Source organism: Penicillium antarcticum, assembly GCF_028974205.1.
Source record: "Penicillium antarcticum strain IBT 31339 chromosome Unknown utg000001l_segment0_segment0, whole genome shotgun sequence".
NCBI classification, from domain to species: domain Eukaryota; kingdom Fungi; phylum Ascomycota; class Eurotiomycetes; order Eurotiales; family Aspergillaceae; genus Penicillium; species Penicillium antarcticum.
The window spans coordinates 2,555,766-2,574,342 of record NW_026695299.1 but is presented as its reverse complement, the minus strand read 5'-3'; the positions used below and the strand labels follow the sequence as shown (position 1 = coordinate 2,574,342).

Below are 18,577 nucleotides of genomic sequence, written 5' to 3'. Positions count from 1 at the left end.
CAGAACTTAATACAGGGTGGCCCATGGCACCAAAGAAAGATAACCGTTCGCAGTGATTGCAATCAACCCAGACTCGGCATCCTTTACGGGCTTGGTTGAGTTGCTTAGCCTCCGGTACAGTAGCGACCGCTTTCGCCTTCCAGGTCGGACAACTCAGAGGAGCTTTCCAAACCCTAGTCACATGAGTTGCTGGAACCGAAATCCGCGCTTGTAATGGATAATGCCTCGTTCCACCATTCAGACCGAATCAAGCAGTTGTGTTCTGACGCAGGGGTCGTAAAAGTACAGTAAAAGTGCTCTCATTCGATCGGACTTTTGGGATCGGGTCGACCCGTTCCTGGGAACGCTATTACCCGCCCCCACATGGAAGTAAGATCGACACAAAACCATTCAGAAAGCGGTGTTGGTGAGCTGAAAGGCGCATTTGATCTTCTGGCTTAGCACGCTAGAGTCACATGATGACGAGGCTGAGGAAGTTCCCCCTCTTTCAGTTCGCTGGAGCCCCCCTGAGATTCTCGTCATGAACCACATTGGAACTTTCTGAAAGAGCTACTGCTTAGAATCTTCTGTTGGAAGAGAAAGTGCCTGATTAACACATTGCGTGGCTAGTCGAGCTGTTCTTCATCCATTATGGCTGAGAATTCCCAATTTCAGCCAGAGCAATCAGTGCCAGGACAGAACAAACCTAGTCCCGACACACCACCATGCCGAAAGCGACTCCAACACGATGCCTATACCATCGGATGGGTGTGCGCCCTTCCAAAAGAATAAACGGCAGCCAGAGCCATGCTAGATGAAGAGCACGAACTCTCCCGACCCCTCGAAATGATCATAACGCATATACTCTTGGCTCAATACGCGGCCACAACGTCGTCATAGCCTGCCTACCTAACATGGGAACCAACCCTGCCGCAACCGTCGCGACCTCAATGATCAACACGTTCCAATCAATCAGGTTCGGGCTTATGGTAGGGATTGGGAGCGGAATTCCGTCCAAGGTCAATTTGGGTGATGTGGTGGTCAGTCAGCCTGTTGCTGACTACCACGGGGTGATACAATGGGATATGGGAAAGCTGGAACGAGATGGGCGGTTTGTCCACAAGGGCTCGCTAAATTGACCTCCGAACGCGCTACTCAACGCGTCGAACCAGCTGAAAAGTAATCATGAGATGTACGGATCACAGATAAATGAGTACCTGGATGATGTGGAAAACAAATTCCCGCGGCTGGCACCAAAATATACGAGGTGCGAGCGCTTGCAAGACCCATTATTGGTATCCGAGAGGTTCCGGACTCCGAGGGAAGTCTATTTCCTGTCTTGGCTGTGGCAGGCGATCATCGCAATTATCGCATATCGATCGCATCCGGGAACAAAGTGGTTAAGGATGCCCAATCCCGAGACCTCCTTGACAAAGAATTCTGCGGGCACTTACTATGCGTGGAGATGGAGGCAGCTGGGCTCATGAATGACTTCCCATGTATTGTTATCCGAGGCATTTGTGACTATGCGGACTCGGGCAAAGGGAAAACCTGGCAAGAATATGCTGCAGCCGTAGCCGCCGCATACGCGAAGGAACTCTTAGGATGTGTGCAGCCCAGTGTTGTTGATGCCGAGGATTCAGCAAAGGCCATATTGGAAAAGGGTTAGTACATACCTACCTGAATAAATCATGTGCGGGTGTCTGAAGTACCAGCAAATACCCGAGACGAATGAAATTTGAACTCAGAAATATGTTCTGACTGCGAATAGTGCAACAACAGATCGATAGCGTACAGCAGACAACAGCTGCAACAAGAGCTACGACTGACTCCATCAGATCTGACCTTCACGCCGATGAGATCAAGCGCTGGCTTTGTCCCCCGGATCCATCTTCAAACGCCAACCATGCCAGGACGCTTCGCCATGAGGGGACTGGCGCGTGGCTGCTCGAATGCCCCGTCTTCCAAGCGTGGCATTCGGGGTCACGTCAACAGTTATGGTTGCACGGGCTCGCGGGATGTGGAAAGTCGGTTCTTAGTACGACTGTGCTTGACTATCTCGCGAAGGGAAACGACGGTCTTATCCTTAGCTTCTTCTTTGACTTTAACGACGTCGCAAAACAGACATTGGAAGGCATGCTACACTCGCTTGCTTTTCAACTTTACCACGGCGGGGTAGACTCCGCAACTCATCTCGATGCTTCGTTCCAGGCATACCGAAATGGCAACGACCAACCTACGACAAAGGTGCTCTGGGGTGTTGTCTTAAAAATGCTCGTAGCCCAGAGGAAGGTCTCTATTGTGCTGGACGCATTGGACGAATCGGAAACAAGGGACGGTGTGCTCGAGTGGATCAAAGATATGGTGTCTAGGCCAGAATTAGGCCATGTCCAGCTGCTTCTTACCGGTCGACCTGAATCCGAGTTTCTACGCGACATTCCCCCCTTAATAGGAAAGCAAAACAGCCTCGCACTTGATAAGCAAGCCGTCAACTCCGATATTCGATCCTGGGTTACAGCGCAACTTTCTCAACGGCGTGATTTTACAGAGAAGCCCTTGTCCCAGAAACTTCTAGGAGAGATCAGAAAAAAGGTTGGTGACGGCGCTGACGGGATGTGAGTTGTTACTGCTTCGATCAATGTATTGATAGCTTACTGACGCCTTGATCAGGTTCAGGTGGGCATTCTGTCAATTAGACAGCCTGGCTCGATGTCGTCACGAGGCAGCTATGGAGGAGGCTCTTGAATCTTTGCCGCTGAATCTCAATGAGACATACGAGCGCATGTTTGAAAGCATACCGACGGAGTTCAAGGACGACGCGACACGGCTTCTACAATTCCTAGTGCATTCCAAGCGACCTCTAACGCTGGCTGAGGTTACAGAAGTAATAGCGACGCAGATTGAAAACGAGTCACGAGGGTTTGACATGAAGCGTCGATTGTTTTGTGAGACTGATATCTTGGCTTACTGTCCCAGCTTAGTGACAGTCGTCCATGCCGATGATAAAGAGTTACATCTTGCCCACTTTTCCGTGAAAGAGTACCTTCTCGGTCATGATCAGTTTCAGGTCACAGCTGCCAGCATTTCCATTACGAGGACGTGTTTGACATATTTGACGGACATCAACGGTAGCGAACGAGAGATGAAGCGGTATTTTCCGATGGCAGGATATGCGGCCGAATATTGGTCATGTCATGCTGCGTTAACTCTGGCCTATGAGGAGATTACCCAAATAATAGTCAGCTTTCTAGAAAAGGAAGAGAAATTCCAAAGATGGGCTCGTTTGTATCAGGCTGATAGGAGTTGGGACGATAGCCCTGGTGTTCCGCGAGGCTCTAGGCTCTACTATGCTTGCTTCAGTGGGCTTATGGTGCCTGCACGCGATCTTCTTGACAAGGGAGCAGATGTCAACGCGCAGGGCGGCTTCTACGGCAACGCTCTCCAGGCTGTCTCACTGGAAGGCCATCAGGAGATTGTCCACCTCCTTCAAATAAGAGGCGCTATTACATCGTCCGCACAGTAGTCTTGCTCTGTGACTTCGAGTAACCTTGTGGAGAAATTTCGTCTCAAGGACTCCGGACGTTTTCAGTCACTTTCATCATGGTGTTCAGCTATAGCTTGGCTTTAGGCCTCATCAGTATCATCACCTCGCAGGTTTTGGGTCTGCCTACGCAGATAATAAGAATCCCCGAATACTCCTATTTCTGGATAATAGTCCCTCCCTATTTGTGTCAAAAGTAGATTCTATTGGAATTTCATATGTCAAATGAAGAACAGTCCCGCTAGGATCCAGAAACAAGCTTGAACTTGCTATTGCCCTCTATCAATATGATCGTCAAACACCGTCGGGAGGATTCGTAGTCTACCCAAGGAAATGTTAGGGAAAACGGATTTGATCATTGGTAATGTCTTCAAACAATTCGACGTCGGCAAATTTTAAGCAAGGCCAGTGGAAAGAGGCTGAGAAGCTCCGGATACAGGCGATGGAATTTGAAAGACCGAACTCATCGAGGCCTGTCCTTTCACCCGGAAATCTTCTGGTCATAATGCTATAGCGATTGATTTGCTTCGAAACTGTTTGACTAGGCGGAGAGAAAGACTTGAATTACATTAGGCGCATGCTCTAATCACCTTTTTCTCCAACATTCCTTGTGTGGGAAACGGACAGGTTAAATACCATTTTGTCATGTGATTAGGGTTTGAAAGATGACCTCTGTGTTCCCGACATGGAAGGCGATACCGGACGCTACTGTATAACATGTTCGCCATTCACACATTTTTTTTTGATGACACAAATGAGAAGCATCATTGCGCTTCCGTGAATTGCCTCATTTCCACGTTATCGTAGACTAAATCTAATCTTGTATTTGACCATGTTCCTAAAGTTCAAGGGGTGGATTATCGAGACGACATAAGAATCACATAATTTTTATTATATTACATGGGCCGCAATTCAAATGTCTAGTTACATACTCCGGGAACTCAGAATCACTGGAAATATTTTTACAATGAATACTCTCATCGTGTGGCATGTACCCACTTCCCGTTGCAGCTGCCTTCACTCTCTTGGCAGCAAGGTTCACCAGAATGATAAGGCATGCGTACCCTTCTGTGAAACATACAGAAAATCTTTCTATGATCGAATCATTATGCTATCGAATTGAACTGTAAAGCGGAGCTTGCTGCATAGTAGAATATTGTATTCAAGTATGTGATTCGCCTATGTTTTTATATTCAACCCCTCCGTTTCCCATTCCAGCAAAGTTTCGGAATTAGACAAGGTTTGATGGTGATTGCCCCCCAGCATTTGCTTCTGCTTGGTCACGCAATCTCGCAGTAAATGAAGGGCTCGAGTTGTATGACCGGAAGATTTCCAGGTGAAAGCGAGATTGGCCATACTAGTAAGCGTGTCGGGATGATCCTCGCCGAGCTTCGTCTTGCGAAAATCCATCACCTGCACCTCAAGCTGCTCAGCCTCCTCCCATCGACCCTGGTTCCAAAACGTCAACGCTAGATTAGCCATCCTCGTCAACGTGTCAGGATGGTCCACGCCGAGTGCCTTCTTGCTTGTCTCCAGCACATGCACCTCAAGTTGCTCAGCCTCTTCCCAGCGACCCTGATCCCAGTATACCAATGCTAGGTTGCCTGCACTCGTCAACGAGTCGGAGTGGTCTTCGCCGAGCTTCGCCTTGCGAATCTCCAGCACCTGCATGTGAAGCAATTCGGCTTCCTCCCAACGGTCCTGGTAAGAGTATGTCAAGGCTAGATTCGCCATGCTCGTTAGCGTGTCCGGATGGTCTTTTCCGAGCATCGTCTTGCGAGTATTGATGACACGGATAAATAGCAGCTCAGCCTCTGCCCATCTGCCTTGGTCCAAGTATGTTGACGCCATGTTATGAATGCTCGTGAGAGTGTCGGGGTGGTTCTCGCCGAGCTTTATCTTACGGGTCTCTATCACCTGCTCATGAAGCACCTCGGCCTCCTCCCATCGGCTCTGGTAGTGATAAGCCAACACTAGGTTGGCCATACTCGATAGTGTATCGGGATGGTCTTCGCCGAGCTTTAGCTTGCGAGTCTCTAACACCTTCGTGTGAAGTAGCTCGGCATTTTGCCACAGGCCCTGGTTTTGATACGTCGCCGCCAAGTTGGACATACTCGATAGTGTTTCGGTATCGTCCTCACCAAATTTCGTCTTGAAAGTTGCCATCACCTGCACCTGGAGCTGCTCCGCCTTCTCCCACCGACACTGCTTTCGATATGTCGCCGCTAGATTAGTGATACTCGTCAGCGTGTCAAGGTGACTATTGCCGAGCTTCGCTTTGCGGGTCTCCATAACCTGCATGAAGAGCTGCTCGGCCTGTTGCCATCTGCCTTCAAGCCAGCATATGTTTGCCACCATAGATATACTGTCAACACATTCCTCATGCTCTTCGCCCAATAGGATCGCCCTTTCTTTTCCCGATCGTGATGCCATTTCTCTCGCATCCACGATATTACCGCTCCGTGACGCATACCATGCACCTCTATAAAGCAGAGTAGCCCATTGCCGTAGAGATTCAAAGGATTTTGGACGGTGTGACATTGCTGATTTGACATGAGGGAAGAGGGGTCGACACCTTTCCCAGTCTTCGTATCGGCCGGTGGGAAACTCGTCGCATAAATTGCTGATAAAATTATCCCTCCATTGGTCTGTTTGTCCATGGGCTTTTAACCATGCACGCGTAGTCAGTTGCACTAGCCGATGCATTGTGAAGGTGCTTTCTTCGCTACAAGAGATAAATGAATAGTCCCTCAGTGTTGTGATATCATCTTCAAAATCAGGCCCCATATCAGATTCCGATGTCTCCCCATCACTGGAGCCGTTTAGAGGCTCTAGGCTCGATTTGCACTTAGGCCCAGTGTGAAGCCGAAGAAGATTCTCTGGTATCCCTTGTCGATCGAAAAAACTCATGAGAGCAAGTAAATCCGCCGCAGAAGGCTTCGTTTGCCGTATATAATCAAAGGATATTTGCCACGTCACCAGAATCGAATTATTTGCTTCCCAGTCACGGGAAAGGTGACCTGCCTCTTTTTTGAGAAGGTTTGTGGCATCCCGATCACTTCCTTGAATGCTTCGCAGGTATTGCGATACCGAATAGCGAGGTGTCCGGTTTCGTATATAGCTAGCGGCCTGTACTATTGCCAGCGGCATAAACTCTAACGCATTAACCAGCTGTTGAGTCTCTTGTATTTCCCCTTGATATTCAAGCTTTTTTTGGAGAAGCTCCAGCGCCTCGGAACTTTCCATGGGTTGAACCTCAATGAGGTCCCTATGATCGACCATTCTCAACGCAACTTCTCTTGTTCGACTCGTGATAATAGTAAATCCATTGCGGCTTCTAGGAATGTATTCCAGGAGTGGTTTTGTCGAGGCGATCATTGGGCCTTTGATGGGATCTGCCTCGCCAGTCGCCGGAAACGAACAAAGGAACTTGTCGTCATCAACATTATCAAGGATACAAATCCATTTCCCTTTCTTCTCATCCCGGAGCCGGCTCTCGACAAGACTGAATATATTAACTTTAGGATCCTGACGACCCGGGATTTTAACCTGGTCCGCGATGTCCCGAAAACTTTGCTCGAGCCGGGCTTGATTACTCGCATGAACCCACAACACCCACGTTGCCGGGGACTCAGATCGGACTTGATAGGAGTACTCGATAGCAAGTTGCGATTTCCTTCGATTCGTGAGCAATAGACCACGTAAAGGCAGATCTACACTTACCCCACACCGCCGAGGCCAAAAAGCGCGATCCGCAACCCCGGAACCGAGCTTTTATCGTGGATCCATTGAAGCAGCTTGTTGCGCCGGACAAAATCCGGATCGCGCGTGAATGGAACAGTCGATAAAGGGCTGGGTGGGGTTTCTGGTCGCTCTAGGGGGAGGCGGAAAGTAGTCAGTCGGCCTTGCCCTTGTTTGGTTCTGTTCCTGATTTACCCGGGGGCAGATGGAAGTCTGCCGTGAATGTGCCATAATTGATTCCCACCTGGGCTCCATAGTTGACGCCAGAGTGACTTGTCGATGCCATGGTCGTATAAGTTACCTGTTTTGAGTTCATCACAACTTCTTGTCTGGCTCTCAGCCGAAGGAGCGGCACGTCGTCAGGTGATTCGGCTCTGCGACGCTAACAAGAGTAAATGCCACCTTACTCATCTGATCTGTATGCTAACGAGGATTTCTTCTCAGAATTGAAAGCATTTATGTGAAGGAACTAGGTGCGGTATAGGGAGGATCTAGAACGAAAGTTTAAAGCTTTTCTTGAGTAGTCAAACAATCAATGTTCTATGAACCTATTGGTAGACATACGCAGAACCCAACTTGGATCATGCGGAAGTTTAAATGGATGGAATCGGTAGAGTGAGCATCTGCAGAAGAACAATTGATACTGTAGTATGGGGCCAAATAACTTCGGTCCCAGGAGTGAAAGTGGAGGTACGACAAGGAATCGGCCGCAATTTGTAACCAGAAAGTGACAGGGTGAATGGGGTAGTCGGCGAGTCCGATTGGGCGTGCAAAATCCCAGCTGCTCAATAATGATTGCAAGATAGGGAGGTAGAAGAATAGAAAAGTGAGAGGAGGGGAGGACGAGCGGCGGAGACGGGTGTTTTATGTCGGGGCATTGACGGCTTGACACTCCACACACTCCACTTTGTTCTTTGAATTAGCGCTAAGGATGAACTGGTACTAAAATCGTTAGGCCAGGCATGAATGTTGATCTGGTCATGTTTCTATGCTGTATCGTTGTTTACTTTACGTGTTCAGGGGTATATCTACATATTCAACGAGGAGAACGTTCTGAGATACTGTGTGGATCGCATGGTTTTTATTATGTGGCCGCTGCCAGCTATTTAGTTAACTAAATAAATCCTACTTACATAACTGACATGCCAGGCTTGCCAAGTAGGTCTATATCACTTGCCCAAGTAGATGCCTTAGCAACCAGGCATCCAAAAGTCTGACCAACAACCCTGCCAAGCCCCCGGGATCACCGTTCTAGAGTTCAGCGGGCACGTGCCTGGCAGATCTGGCCAACTCAAGTTGACAGTGCGAGTTCTTGTGTTCTTTACCTGTACCCTCACCCTTCAGAGGCCATCATTACAGGGGACACTTCAACTTAAAGAGGCCAGCTAATACTTTTTTTTCATCATACCTAGGCAGTGTCGAAGCCTATGACTCCCTTTTCTATCATATTTGGCATATCGGCTTCCGCCCCAATTTCATGATGATGTCCAGGATGCTGAACTGACGAGAGCACTGGTTCTAGGTTTCTCAGGATCTCTTCCTATTGTGAGGTAATGAGCTACCATACAGGCCATTTTCAGGAACTCTCGCAACCTAAGCCTATCAATTTATGGGAAACGAGCCCACTACATGCCCCCACCCCCGGTATTTTTGACTGGATAACCTCGCCAGTCACTTGTAGCCCTCTTTCTAGCCAGGCACACAACAGACTACACACCAACACAGACATAGTAATCGACCCAGAGATTGCTTTGCTGCACACGTAGTAGTCGAGCCAGAGGTTGGAGCATTCTGTGGATTGGAGAACGGGAGAGTTAGACTTGGGCCTTGCTAAGAGGGGTCTGTCTTTGCATGAAGAACGGAGATAGAAGGTGTGAGACCCGGGTGTATGCGACAAGGAGGGATCTTCCGATATCTACCTCATATATATACCTTCCAGAACGAGCTGGGCCTGGATCGGTGGAGATCTCGGCTCGCCGCGGAGACCACCAATGACTCTAGCGTGCGGTGGCGCCCTGTGTTCGCTACTGTTTCGAGAATACTTGAGCCCGTGGAGGGCGCGTGGGATGAGTGGTGTTTTCGGTCGTCATGGAGGCTAAATACCGACTAGATGGGTGCCAAGCGACAGGCCGACTCAAGAACGATCCAATCAACATTAACTGGGCGTCTTAGTGCCTGGGCTTCGCTTACCCCGGAGTACAGCCCCTAGCATTAACGCGCAGTGCATAGCACTAGAGTAGCGCTGCAACGTCTCGTGAGTTAGTGATCTTAGCCGTGGCGTAAGGGCATCGAGCGGAGCGGCCAGCGAGGGCTCGGCATGTTGGTAGCGGCACTTGGCGGCTCGGCGATCTAGGGTGTTGATTCTCCTGCCAGACTCAATCTTGGCTGCGGTGATATAACCGAGTTTTCCCTGAATCCTGCACGCCCTAGGCCCGCCCCTGGTTTGTCCGGGCCTACTGGTACAAGCCAAACTGCTGCTTTTTTGCACCCCGAATGACTGTTGTGGGCATTTCTTTGTTTTGCTCTCGACTCGCTCAAGCCACACCATGCCTTCTTCCCTAGCGAGCAGCTGGATGCTCGCCACCTGCCTGGGGGTCATGATGGTGCACGCATCAGGCCTGCTTGAGACAGATCTCCTCTTCCCCCGTAACAAGACCTATGCGCCCACTGAGTGGTTTCCCATGGTCTTTGGGGTCCAGAACTCCGAGCTAGCGCCGCTCGTCGACCTGGACATCTCGTTCACGATCCGGAACGCGAACAACATGAGCGATATCGTGCACTGGCCGACAGAGATCGACTGGACGAACAACACCAGCAAAGACCCGTACTTCTTCTACGCCTACTTCTCCGATTTCCGCACCCCCGGCCGCTGGCGGGTCGCCTGGAACGTCCACTGGAAGAGCTGCAACGAGTTTGCCCTCTTCAATATCAGCATGCTTCCGCGCGCGGAGATGATCACCAACTCCACCGGCTGGTCGACCTGGTTCACGATCGAGGAAGACGGGGCGCCAGCCGACATCGTCGCGGACACGGCGCGAGACTCCTGCCCCGATGAATTCGCCGTCCCCATCACCGTCACTAACCACACTATCCGGGTCCCCGCGGGCGAGGAATGGTCCAACGGCCCCGAGTGTGCGGTGGTGGATCCCTCGCCTACGCCGACGCCCTCGCCTGATCCCTGTCGCATCGATGTCAGCGAGGCCGTGGTCGAGAGCATGGAGGCCTCGTGGCAAGCGAGGTTGTGCAAGAGCGCGAATCCTCCCGATGACTGCCCTGTGAATGAGAATGCGGCACAGGACCTGGTAGTTGTTGGACTGTCGTGTTTCCTGGCAGTCTTCGGGGCCCTTGGCTTCCTTCTCGCGCCGTTCTGAGCCGGTGCTTTCCTGTAACATTCTACCACTGTACGGAGTATGCCGTTCTTGGGTTGGCCCTCAGATAGTGTTTTCCAATTCACTTGATTTCTTCGCAAATCCCGGTGCAGATTCGTGTTGGTCGCGCTACTGGATGCAGCTAGTAGTACTAGCAGTCGTGACGAGTAGTGTACCGTAAGCCAATTATTGTCCCACCTCTCAACCACATGTTTTTGTCCGTGAGGACCCGACTGACTTGGGCAGTAGTCTAGCGTCTCCACTCGTTCCTGAAACCCGCAAAGATTCGGCGCCCCGGGAATATCCATCTCTTAAATCCGTGATAGGTTCAATCGTAAGCTATCAAGCATCAATATCTTGGCGCATGCAGATTAAATGAGATAGCAACATTCATCGGCCGGTGGCTTGTTGGCCATCCGCCCCCAAAACCTAGTGGCGAGTCAGTATCCTAGTCATCCCGGTTTGCCTCTTAAAATACAGCGCATGCTCTGTCTAGACGTAGCTAGAAACTTGGCTAATATTGCGCCAAGGATGGCCCTTATATTGCTTTTCTTCGAGTGGGAGAGGAGTTTCTTCGCGCGCTCCGAGGTATGGTTTATGCGGGTGCTTTGGCAGGTCTGCCAAGGAGCCTTCATATGGATTTCATCTCGCTTAGGTCGTCTGAGAATGAAACGATGTAACAATCAGGTGGAGCAAAAGAATAAAGAGAAGGATTACCGGGGCCATATTCAAGGCTCGTAGTCAAGGCTTACATGAGGCATTCCTGGCGAGCAAGCGAGCGAGCGAGATAGGCCGAGTCTGGATGTAGAATGATTGCTGTATAAAAGCGTTGCCCATTCAGTATATATGGGTGTAGATGGGAAAAGTCTCCTTACCCACCGTCACTCATTGTGTGCTTTTGGTTCTTCAACCGTTCATTCTTTATTCCTTCGTTCAATACTGATCTCTCTTCTTTTCTGTCTCTCTTTATTTTTATTTTATTATTTTTTTACTCCAGCCGTATCGGAATGATACCTCGGTCACTATTCGAAACGGGAGACGGCGAACGCGAAACCATCAAGAAACTCAGAGCGGCATGCCGCAAATCGAACCAATGGGCCGAGAAACATGCATCGGTTTTTGACCCGAAGAAGTATGCGCTGGTGCACTTTGTGAACTCTAGGGAAGTAGACCCGCAATAAACATCAATTTAGGTAGGGTATACCTTGTACACAACAGACTGAAACATGTATGCAAAGGATCAAGGCCTTGTAGCAGGAACAGCACTGCAATCTATCAGAGGACTAATGCAGGACCATGATCACACAAGAAAGAGGCCCATCACCCCAAATGCAGCCAGAAAGCAGGATACACCCACCACAGCCAACTGTTGCGCAGCGTTCCTTTTATCCTCCGGGGGCAATCGTCTGGTGGGTCTATACCGCTGCATAAACGGGCTTTCAAAGAGGCCGACATGCTTGCAACACTAGTCGCGTCGATGTCAACCCGGCAGGGATTCGGCGTGGTCCGATTGGAGTAGTCCACCACTGCGCATGTGTCGTTGGTGTATTTACCGCCAGACCATGTCACCCACATAGGGACCTCCATAGTCTTGTCGGTCACATCGATTACCACGCCGTATTCCCCGGGGCATGACTTGTTTACTGTAGCAGCAACAAGATCTACCTCAGAGCCTGAACTTTTAATAGTGAACCAAGTTCCCCAACTTGTAATGTTGCTAATCATATCGGCCTCTAAGGGATGGGTTTTAAAGGCATCCTCGTCGCAACTCTGCCAGCTCAAGGCCCAGCTCACTTTCTACCGACCCTCATGGTTGAAGGTACCGAAGAAGTCATAAGCAAGGTAAAGTTCCTCGTCAGTCGAATTTTCCCAATTGAAAGTCCGGAAATTGTGTGACCGGGTATGGGAGTTGTTCCCGCCATTCAAACCCCATAGATTATAGGTAATCTCCGCATTTAGGTATCTCGCGCTCTCGAAATTCTGAAAAGCAAAGACAACAGGGAACCACTCGGTGGGCGTATACGTTTCGTTGCGTGGGAAAACAAGGTCCACTTCTAGTATCTTAGAAGCATTGATCATTTTCCCCATACAAGCAGCGAGCAACCAGCTCGCCCTGGGAACGTACATGCTAAGGGTTTGTCGGGCTTTCAAGTGTGGTGGCCGGAGGCAGAGAAGTGTAAGAGAAAGAAGAAAATCCCCTGCGTAAGTTCCTTAAGACTATGGTCCCAGGGAGAAAGACTCAGCCAATGTTGACGGCGACGCCAAGATGCACAGAATTAGGGGTCGGGCTACGCGCCAGCAGGAAGTAGACTACGGAGGCAAACAAATAGTGGCGGACAGGGGTTCAAAGACCAGGTGAGACCCTTAATGGTTGCCCGTATCAGGCCATATCTTGGCGTCTCTTTGGCAATCTTGCCATAGGACACAAGACCACACGAAGTCCGGGAGAGCGCGGAAGCGGGGGCCGCACCTTTGCCAAGGCTTGGCTTTGAGGATTTTAGTGCCAAGAACGTAGCAGAACGCTAAGTAGCAATTGCATGGATATCAGCTAAAGAGCTTCCTAGTTTCTGGTGGTGGAGTCATAGTTTCTATAGTCTAGAGCTATTATTCCTATGAGGCTGACGTAGAAAAGGTTGCTAATAAAGTGCAGTAGGGTGACTTCATTCTACTGGGGTTACACATAATGATTGAAAGTACCTCGGATCCCGTGAGATGATCAGAGCGCTCAGGGGTGTGCTCAGGTCTTTTCAGTGAGCAAAAAGCGGCAAGGGCTGAGCACTAATACGGAAAGAAAACACCAAGATGTGGCAGAGGAAATCAAGCGGGTTCCAGTTCAACGGGACCCAGGATTAGTCAGCTGCTCTCTGACCCACATCCAACTGACCACCTGAAGTGCTTTCTGTCTAGGGCTAGTCCTTGTTTAGAATCACAATCCTCGCCTCTGCTCCTGTTCCTCTTTTCCTTTGAAATGCTTTCTACCTCGCGCAAATTCTGGCAGACACTATTGTCCGCCATTTCTGGACACTGAACTCCATGTTTTTTTTCCTCGTGAATTTCGGAACTTGAAATTGAAAAGCAATTCTTCTACGATTCCTACTCATTTCTGCGGATAACAAACCGAGCTTTTTGGTTATTATTGTTCTCAATCTCGAAACGTCGCACGCGCAGCCAAAATGTCCATTGCAGCCTTGCCCGTGGAATTGATCTCAAAGATATGTGACCATTTGGATTATCAGGAATTGGTCGCTCTGAGGTTATCATGCCACGCATTGTACAAAAGCTCACTGGAGAATTTTGCGAAGACCTTTTACCGAAAAATCTGTTTTATTGCGACAAGCGAAAGTCTCCACGAACTGGAAAAATTATCCAAGTCAGATGGTCTCCGCGAGCACGTTCAAGAGCTATGGATGATTCCCGTGGTGTTCGATGGCGCTGAAGGGCCCCTCGGCATGATATCTATATCGTCAAAAAGCTGCCGGCAAGTCAAAGGCGACGAGCTGGAAAGTCGGCGTGCGGTCCAAAAAGACATGATTGCGGATAATCGCAACGTGCTGGAAGCAGAAGCGTTCAGTGATCGACTTCGGGAATGTATGGATCAATTCAAGAACATCCAAACAATCGGACTCGCACATTACAGAACGGAATTTTTGCTTGATCCCCGGCAGCAGACAGTTCCATTCCTCGGCAGGCGACAGATGATGAGCCAGATCGATTTTCGATTTGATGTTTACAGCCTGCAAGAGTCTACGCGTACCAACAAGGCTAGTCAGATACGGAAACTGAACTCCTTGGCATTATCAAAGCTTTTTCTTGCGTTATGTGGCTCAAGCTGCAGACCCCGAAAGCTGTCCACCTGCGATTCTAAATTCTGTTGTGATATCGGCCCTAGGATTGCCCTCTCCGAAGAGCAATCAGATTCTCTACTGTCTACTTTAGAAGACCTCGAGGATCTTCATTTATGCATTGATCTCAATGAGCCAGCTTGGCTGAAACTTTTCAGGAAGCTTGCACCTCAACTGGAAGTACTGACCTTGTCGCAAGATCATATGCCTTTTTATCTTGTTCAAGATGACATGCATGCCTATCCGGCAGAAAGCTACGTTGGAAACATGTTCCATGACATTAGCTTCACTCGACTCCGAATGCTTCATATAAACAAGCTTGATATCAATTTCAGCTCTTTGAGATCACTATTGCTCAGTGTCAAGAAAAGTCTGGTCTCTCTTACAGTCAAACGGGTTACAATGGGCAGCGAGGAGTCGGGAGCCACAGAAAACCCTCGATCGCAAGATGCTGAGTCCCCTGACCGCCAGGAAAATGAAAGATCTGTCCGATATACATCGCCATCATATCAACCTACAGTGCCATCACACCAACCAACCTTGCCATCACATGGACCTACAGTCCCATCATTTCAACCAACACCGCCATCATTTTCAACATCGTCACCGTACACACCGACTGTGTCCCGGCAAGAATATGGACCAGCCCCCCTATCTGTCCTACCAGCATCAGAAACAGCATCGGCCGAAAGTGCACCCCAATCACCCCAGCTTTCCTCGACTTCCGATTCCTCTGAGGCGTCGACAGAAGAATATTGGAGCAGAAAGTGGATGTCTACATATCACCCATATGAGCCATCTGAAACAGCTGGAGGTTTTGTCTGTCCCACCCGGGAAACCGTAATGGCATGGGAACGCAACGAAGAAAAGATCACTTCTGTGCCCAGCTTTTTGGACATTTTACGGAACGAGTTATCTCTAGAAACACTCTCCCTGGAAGATATTATCTGTGACGGCAATTATTATGATTTCGAAAGAATCGACACTACAGACAAACAAAGGGGCAAAGTGGATTTCGACAATCGCAAAGCCAATATTTCGTTGAAGGATTGGATTTACCGGTTAAGGCCAATTGCTCGCTGTCCGGCCGATCGCATTATAAAGTGTAAGGAAGACGAAGGTTAGTGGTACCTCCCTATTTACTCTCTGTGGTTACTGATGGAAGCTAGAAATGGAGGATTGGTTCGACGAGATGATAGGGAAGGACAGCGGCTCATTTACTAGATTAGACTGTGACTGCAAAAGGAAAAAGAAGCCGACCTGGGGATGTCCTTTTGGATGTCACCGATATTAGGAAAATTTCAGCTTGCATTTATCTCAATAATTCTGCGAATAATTGAGCTCTATCATTACAGTCTTGACACTGCATTCGATTCAATCAGTATGAGGTAATAGAAGTTGCATGTCTTTCTCTTTACGGATTTTCTCCATTATATACCAAGAAAAAAGGTTCCAAATTTACTATCAAGATACGTGAATGGGACATCAGTCACATGTAACGTTTCCAACCTTGGAACAACTGGAACACTTCGCTTGCTTGTTAGAATGAATAGGCACAGAGATGAATATGCTCTAAGATCAAAACTGGGCCCCTGTGAGAGGGCAAGCCAGTAGGTAAGAGGGTCCATTCACTAAGACACTAAACTGGAGAGAAGAAGAAGAGGAGGGGAGGCGCGGAGCTATCTAAGAGACTAAATCAACCTCCGCCAGCCAATCACAATCCTTCCACGTGATAACATCACGTGATCGGTCACATCGTCAAGTCACATCGTCACAGCCCCGGGGATACCAAATGAGCAGAGATACTCACACGTGAAGAGGCCCGAGGAAGACTTGCTTGCACACAGTGAGTCAGGAAGAGTCCGAGTTTTAGGGCGTTTTTGCTACTTCATCGGGGTCTTCACACCTCCCGCTGCGGAAGTTGCACATCTCCAGATATACACCCAGCCGCCGGTGGTTAGTTTAATCAACCACCTGTCGTCTTGAGGAACCATAGGGGATTCTGCAACTTACAATTGATCCAATATGTGAAAGTATCTAGAAATAATCAGCACGATTCACAAGTCAATATTTCAGAAAAAGAAATTGTACCAGCATTGCTGACAGTCTGACTTTGTAGCATCAGTCTGAGCGTTGTCGTCTTTAGCAAGCTGAACGACGTCTACCCAGCCATACTTTATATCCCCTAAAACAGTTTAGAGGAGAGCCATTCATTAGCAGACCGATATGTTGAAAGTAGCATCGTAAAGTACTTACTTCCATAATAAGCACCAAATTGGCTTTCCCCGTGGGTGAACTCATGCGTGAGGAGTAACTCTGGTGTGTTATGGATCATATTATAAAGGAAATCACCGTTTTACACAACTGCTGCTTTATTTGCAGGTTGATACCAGACTTTCGTCGGAAATTTCAACTGAGACCACACCCCAGCACAAAATATAATCCAATTAGGATTACCCTGAGCGTGTTTGGCTGTTAACGTGACCGCTTCCGCTTGCCCACCACCGAATCCAGCCTTATAATCTCGTGGGATCGTACAAAGAGACGCGGACACTTTTTGCTTGCGAGGACTAGCAAGTAGGTCCTTGATCATCCAAAATTCTACACATATCATGAGTCAGATATGGTTTCATGATGATGAAAGTTTGAATTAAGGGGAATTTTTGGATAATACTCACCTTGTTTAACAGTAGAAGGGACATTAGGGTCGAGGACCCATTCGCTCTCGTCGCAGAAGAAATTCCAGTTGGCCGTGTTCTGTATCAGACCATTCGCGAAAATAGCAGCCATTTCTAGAAGATTTAATTCGAAAGATTGGAAGCATTGGCATTTTGTAATGAATAGGTATTTGTAACCTACGATTCACTCGTACGGCGCGGTCTCTTACTCTCGTCTTTGTAGCGACGTCATCTCACCTGGAAGATCCATAAAGAACCATGAAGAGATCTATTATGCGTCTTTGCTGTGCATGCAGGGTTGGATTGTTGTTGTTCATGTTGTTGTTGATCAAGTCGAGTGTCATTTGAGTAGCCTGCTGGCCGTAATTGGCCTGCCTCATAATCGATATTAGAAAAATGTAACTCCCCCCTCTGAGCTCATCCTAGTGTTCATGGCCTGAGAAACTTGGATAATTTCACTTACCACGACCTTTAATTGCTCCAAAGTGGCATCCCATTCACCGAGATTCCAATAGCTCAAGCAGCTCGTGTGCACCCGAATTCTACCAGAATTTGGCAGGGCCGTAGATTGAGCATCAGTGGCTCTTGCAACGACATGATAGAGGTTATCCTCCGAGCCTCTTGGGAAATAGAGTGATTGCTGTACGGGTGAGCTTGCGCAATTAACACAATTTGCGTCAAAAGGATAAGCTGGCCAAGTAGGGGTTTAAAAGCCCCTGCAGGGCGAGCAAACTCCATCATTTGAGTCAAACGAAGGTGTAATGTGTAGAAGAAAAAGATGTTTGGAAATGAGTGTATGATGTTGGGACTGGAAAGTACTGGAAGATGGGACTGTCATATGTACAAAATGCTCAGGTACGGGATAAACCAGAAACTATGATAATCTTTCCAACAGGGCCATTACCAACTCGAACTAATACCAACACTACGTGATACAGTACAAATTCTCAAATTTATCAAAGTAGCGTTCCAGTGGAATCTGCTCTGAGACTGAGTACTAATTTAATCGCGCAATATACTAGTCCCTATACAACTCCCACTGGGAGTGGGCCCCGGGGTTATACGCCTATATGTAAGCGAAGGGCCACACTGTGGAGTAAAAGGACCCTTAGACCCTTTAAGTGTGGTATACGAAACGTTTGATTGGGCGAGTAGCTCTTCACTGTTGCCCCTTAGCTAGTGGAACCTGTAATCGATCTGGAATGTGGCTCGGAGGTTTTCCGGCTCCTCGGACACAGCACTAGTATATGACACTAGTATATGAAAGTCAACAATGCCCGCCAAACCCTCGGAAGCGGTGCCGAAAGGGAACCTGGTACCGAGCACAGAAAATTGGTTAACTAACATCCCCTTCTCCACTTCGCAGTATGGGTATATGCATTTCGTACATGCATCAGCTCCTGCAGTGGCGCCGCAAATGTTTGAGGC

General features: G+C 48.7%; 7 protein-coding genes across 7 annotated transcripts; 3 read left to right on the top strand and 4 right to left on the bottom strand.

Moving 5' to 3' along the window:
• Window positions 1–1,444: 1,444 nt before the first annotated feature.
• On the top strand, window positions 1,445–3,502 carry N7508_000960 (NACHT nucleoside triphosphatase; the record flags this gene model as incomplete). Its single annotated transcript, XM_058459045.1, has 3 exons — window positions 1,445–1,643; window positions 1,751–2,594; window positions 2,650–3,502. 3 exons carry the CDS (start codon window positions 1,445–1,447, stop codon window positions 3,500–3,502), a joined length of 1,896 nt encoding a protein of 631 aa, XP_058325267.1.
• Window positions 3,503–4,699: 1,197 nt separating this feature from the next.
• N7508_000959 (uncharacterized protein) lies at window positions 4,700–7,547 on the bottom strand (the record flags this gene model as incomplete). Its single annotated transcript, XM_058459044.1, has 3 exons — window positions 4,700–7,196; window positions 7,244–7,430; window positions 7,457–7,547. The coding sequence occupies 3 exons, from the start codon at window positions 7,545–7,547 to the stop codon at window positions 4,700–4,702; spliced, it is 2,775 nt and encodes a 924-aa protein (XP_058325266.1).
• Window positions 7,548–9,807: 2,260 nt separating this feature from the next.
• N7508_000958 (uncharacterized protein) lies at window positions 9,808–10,632 on the top strand (the record flags this gene model as incomplete). The annotated part of the gene is made up of 1 exon (XM_058459043.1): window positions 9,808–10,632. One exon carries the CDS (start codon window positions 9,808–9,810, stop codon window positions 10,630–10,632), a length of 825 nt encoding a protein of 274 aa, XP_058325265.1.
• Window positions 10,633–11,949: 1,317 nt separating this feature from the next.
• Window positions 11,950–12,756, bottom strand: N7508_000957 (uncharacterized protein; the record flags this gene model as incomplete). Its single annotated transcript, XM_058459042.1, has 2 exons — window positions 11,950–12,302; window positions 12,435–12,756. The coding sequence occupies 2 exons, from the start codon at window positions 12,754–12,756 to the stop codon at window positions 11,950–11,952; spliced, it is 675 nt and encodes a 224-aa protein (XP_058325264.1).
• Window positions 12,757–13,802: 1,046 nt separating this feature from the next.
• Window positions 13,803–15,596, top strand: N7508_000956 (uncharacterized protein; the record flags this gene model as incomplete). The annotated part of the gene is made up of 1 exon (XM_058459041.1): window positions 13,803–15,596. The coding sequence occupies one exon, from the start codon at window positions 13,803–13,805 to the stop codon at window positions 15,594–15,596; it is 1,794 nt and encodes a 597-aa protein (XP_058325263.1).
• Window positions 15,597–16,543: 947 nt separating this feature from the next.
• Window positions 16,544–17,261, bottom strand: N7508_000955 (transcriptional regulator family TF; the record flags this gene model as incomplete). Its single annotated transcript, XM_058459040.1, has 4 exons — window positions 16,544–16,656; window positions 16,728–16,787; window positions 16,929–17,072; window positions 17,150–17,261. 4 exons carry the CDS (start codon window positions 17,259–17,261, stop codon window positions 16,544–16,546), a joined length of 429 nt encoding a protein of 142 aa, XP_058325262.1.
• Window positions 17,262–17,382: 121 nt separating this feature from the next.
• N7508_000954 (uncharacterized protein) lies at window positions 17,383–17,768 on the bottom strand (the record flags this gene model as incomplete). The annotated part of the gene is made up of 2 exons (XM_058459039.1): window positions 17,383–17,520; window positions 17,613–17,768. Coding segments are annotated over 2 exons (294 nt in total), but the record flags the coding sequence as incomplete, so codon positions are not given.
• Between the last annotated feature and the right edge of the window lie 809 nt (window positions 17,769–18,577).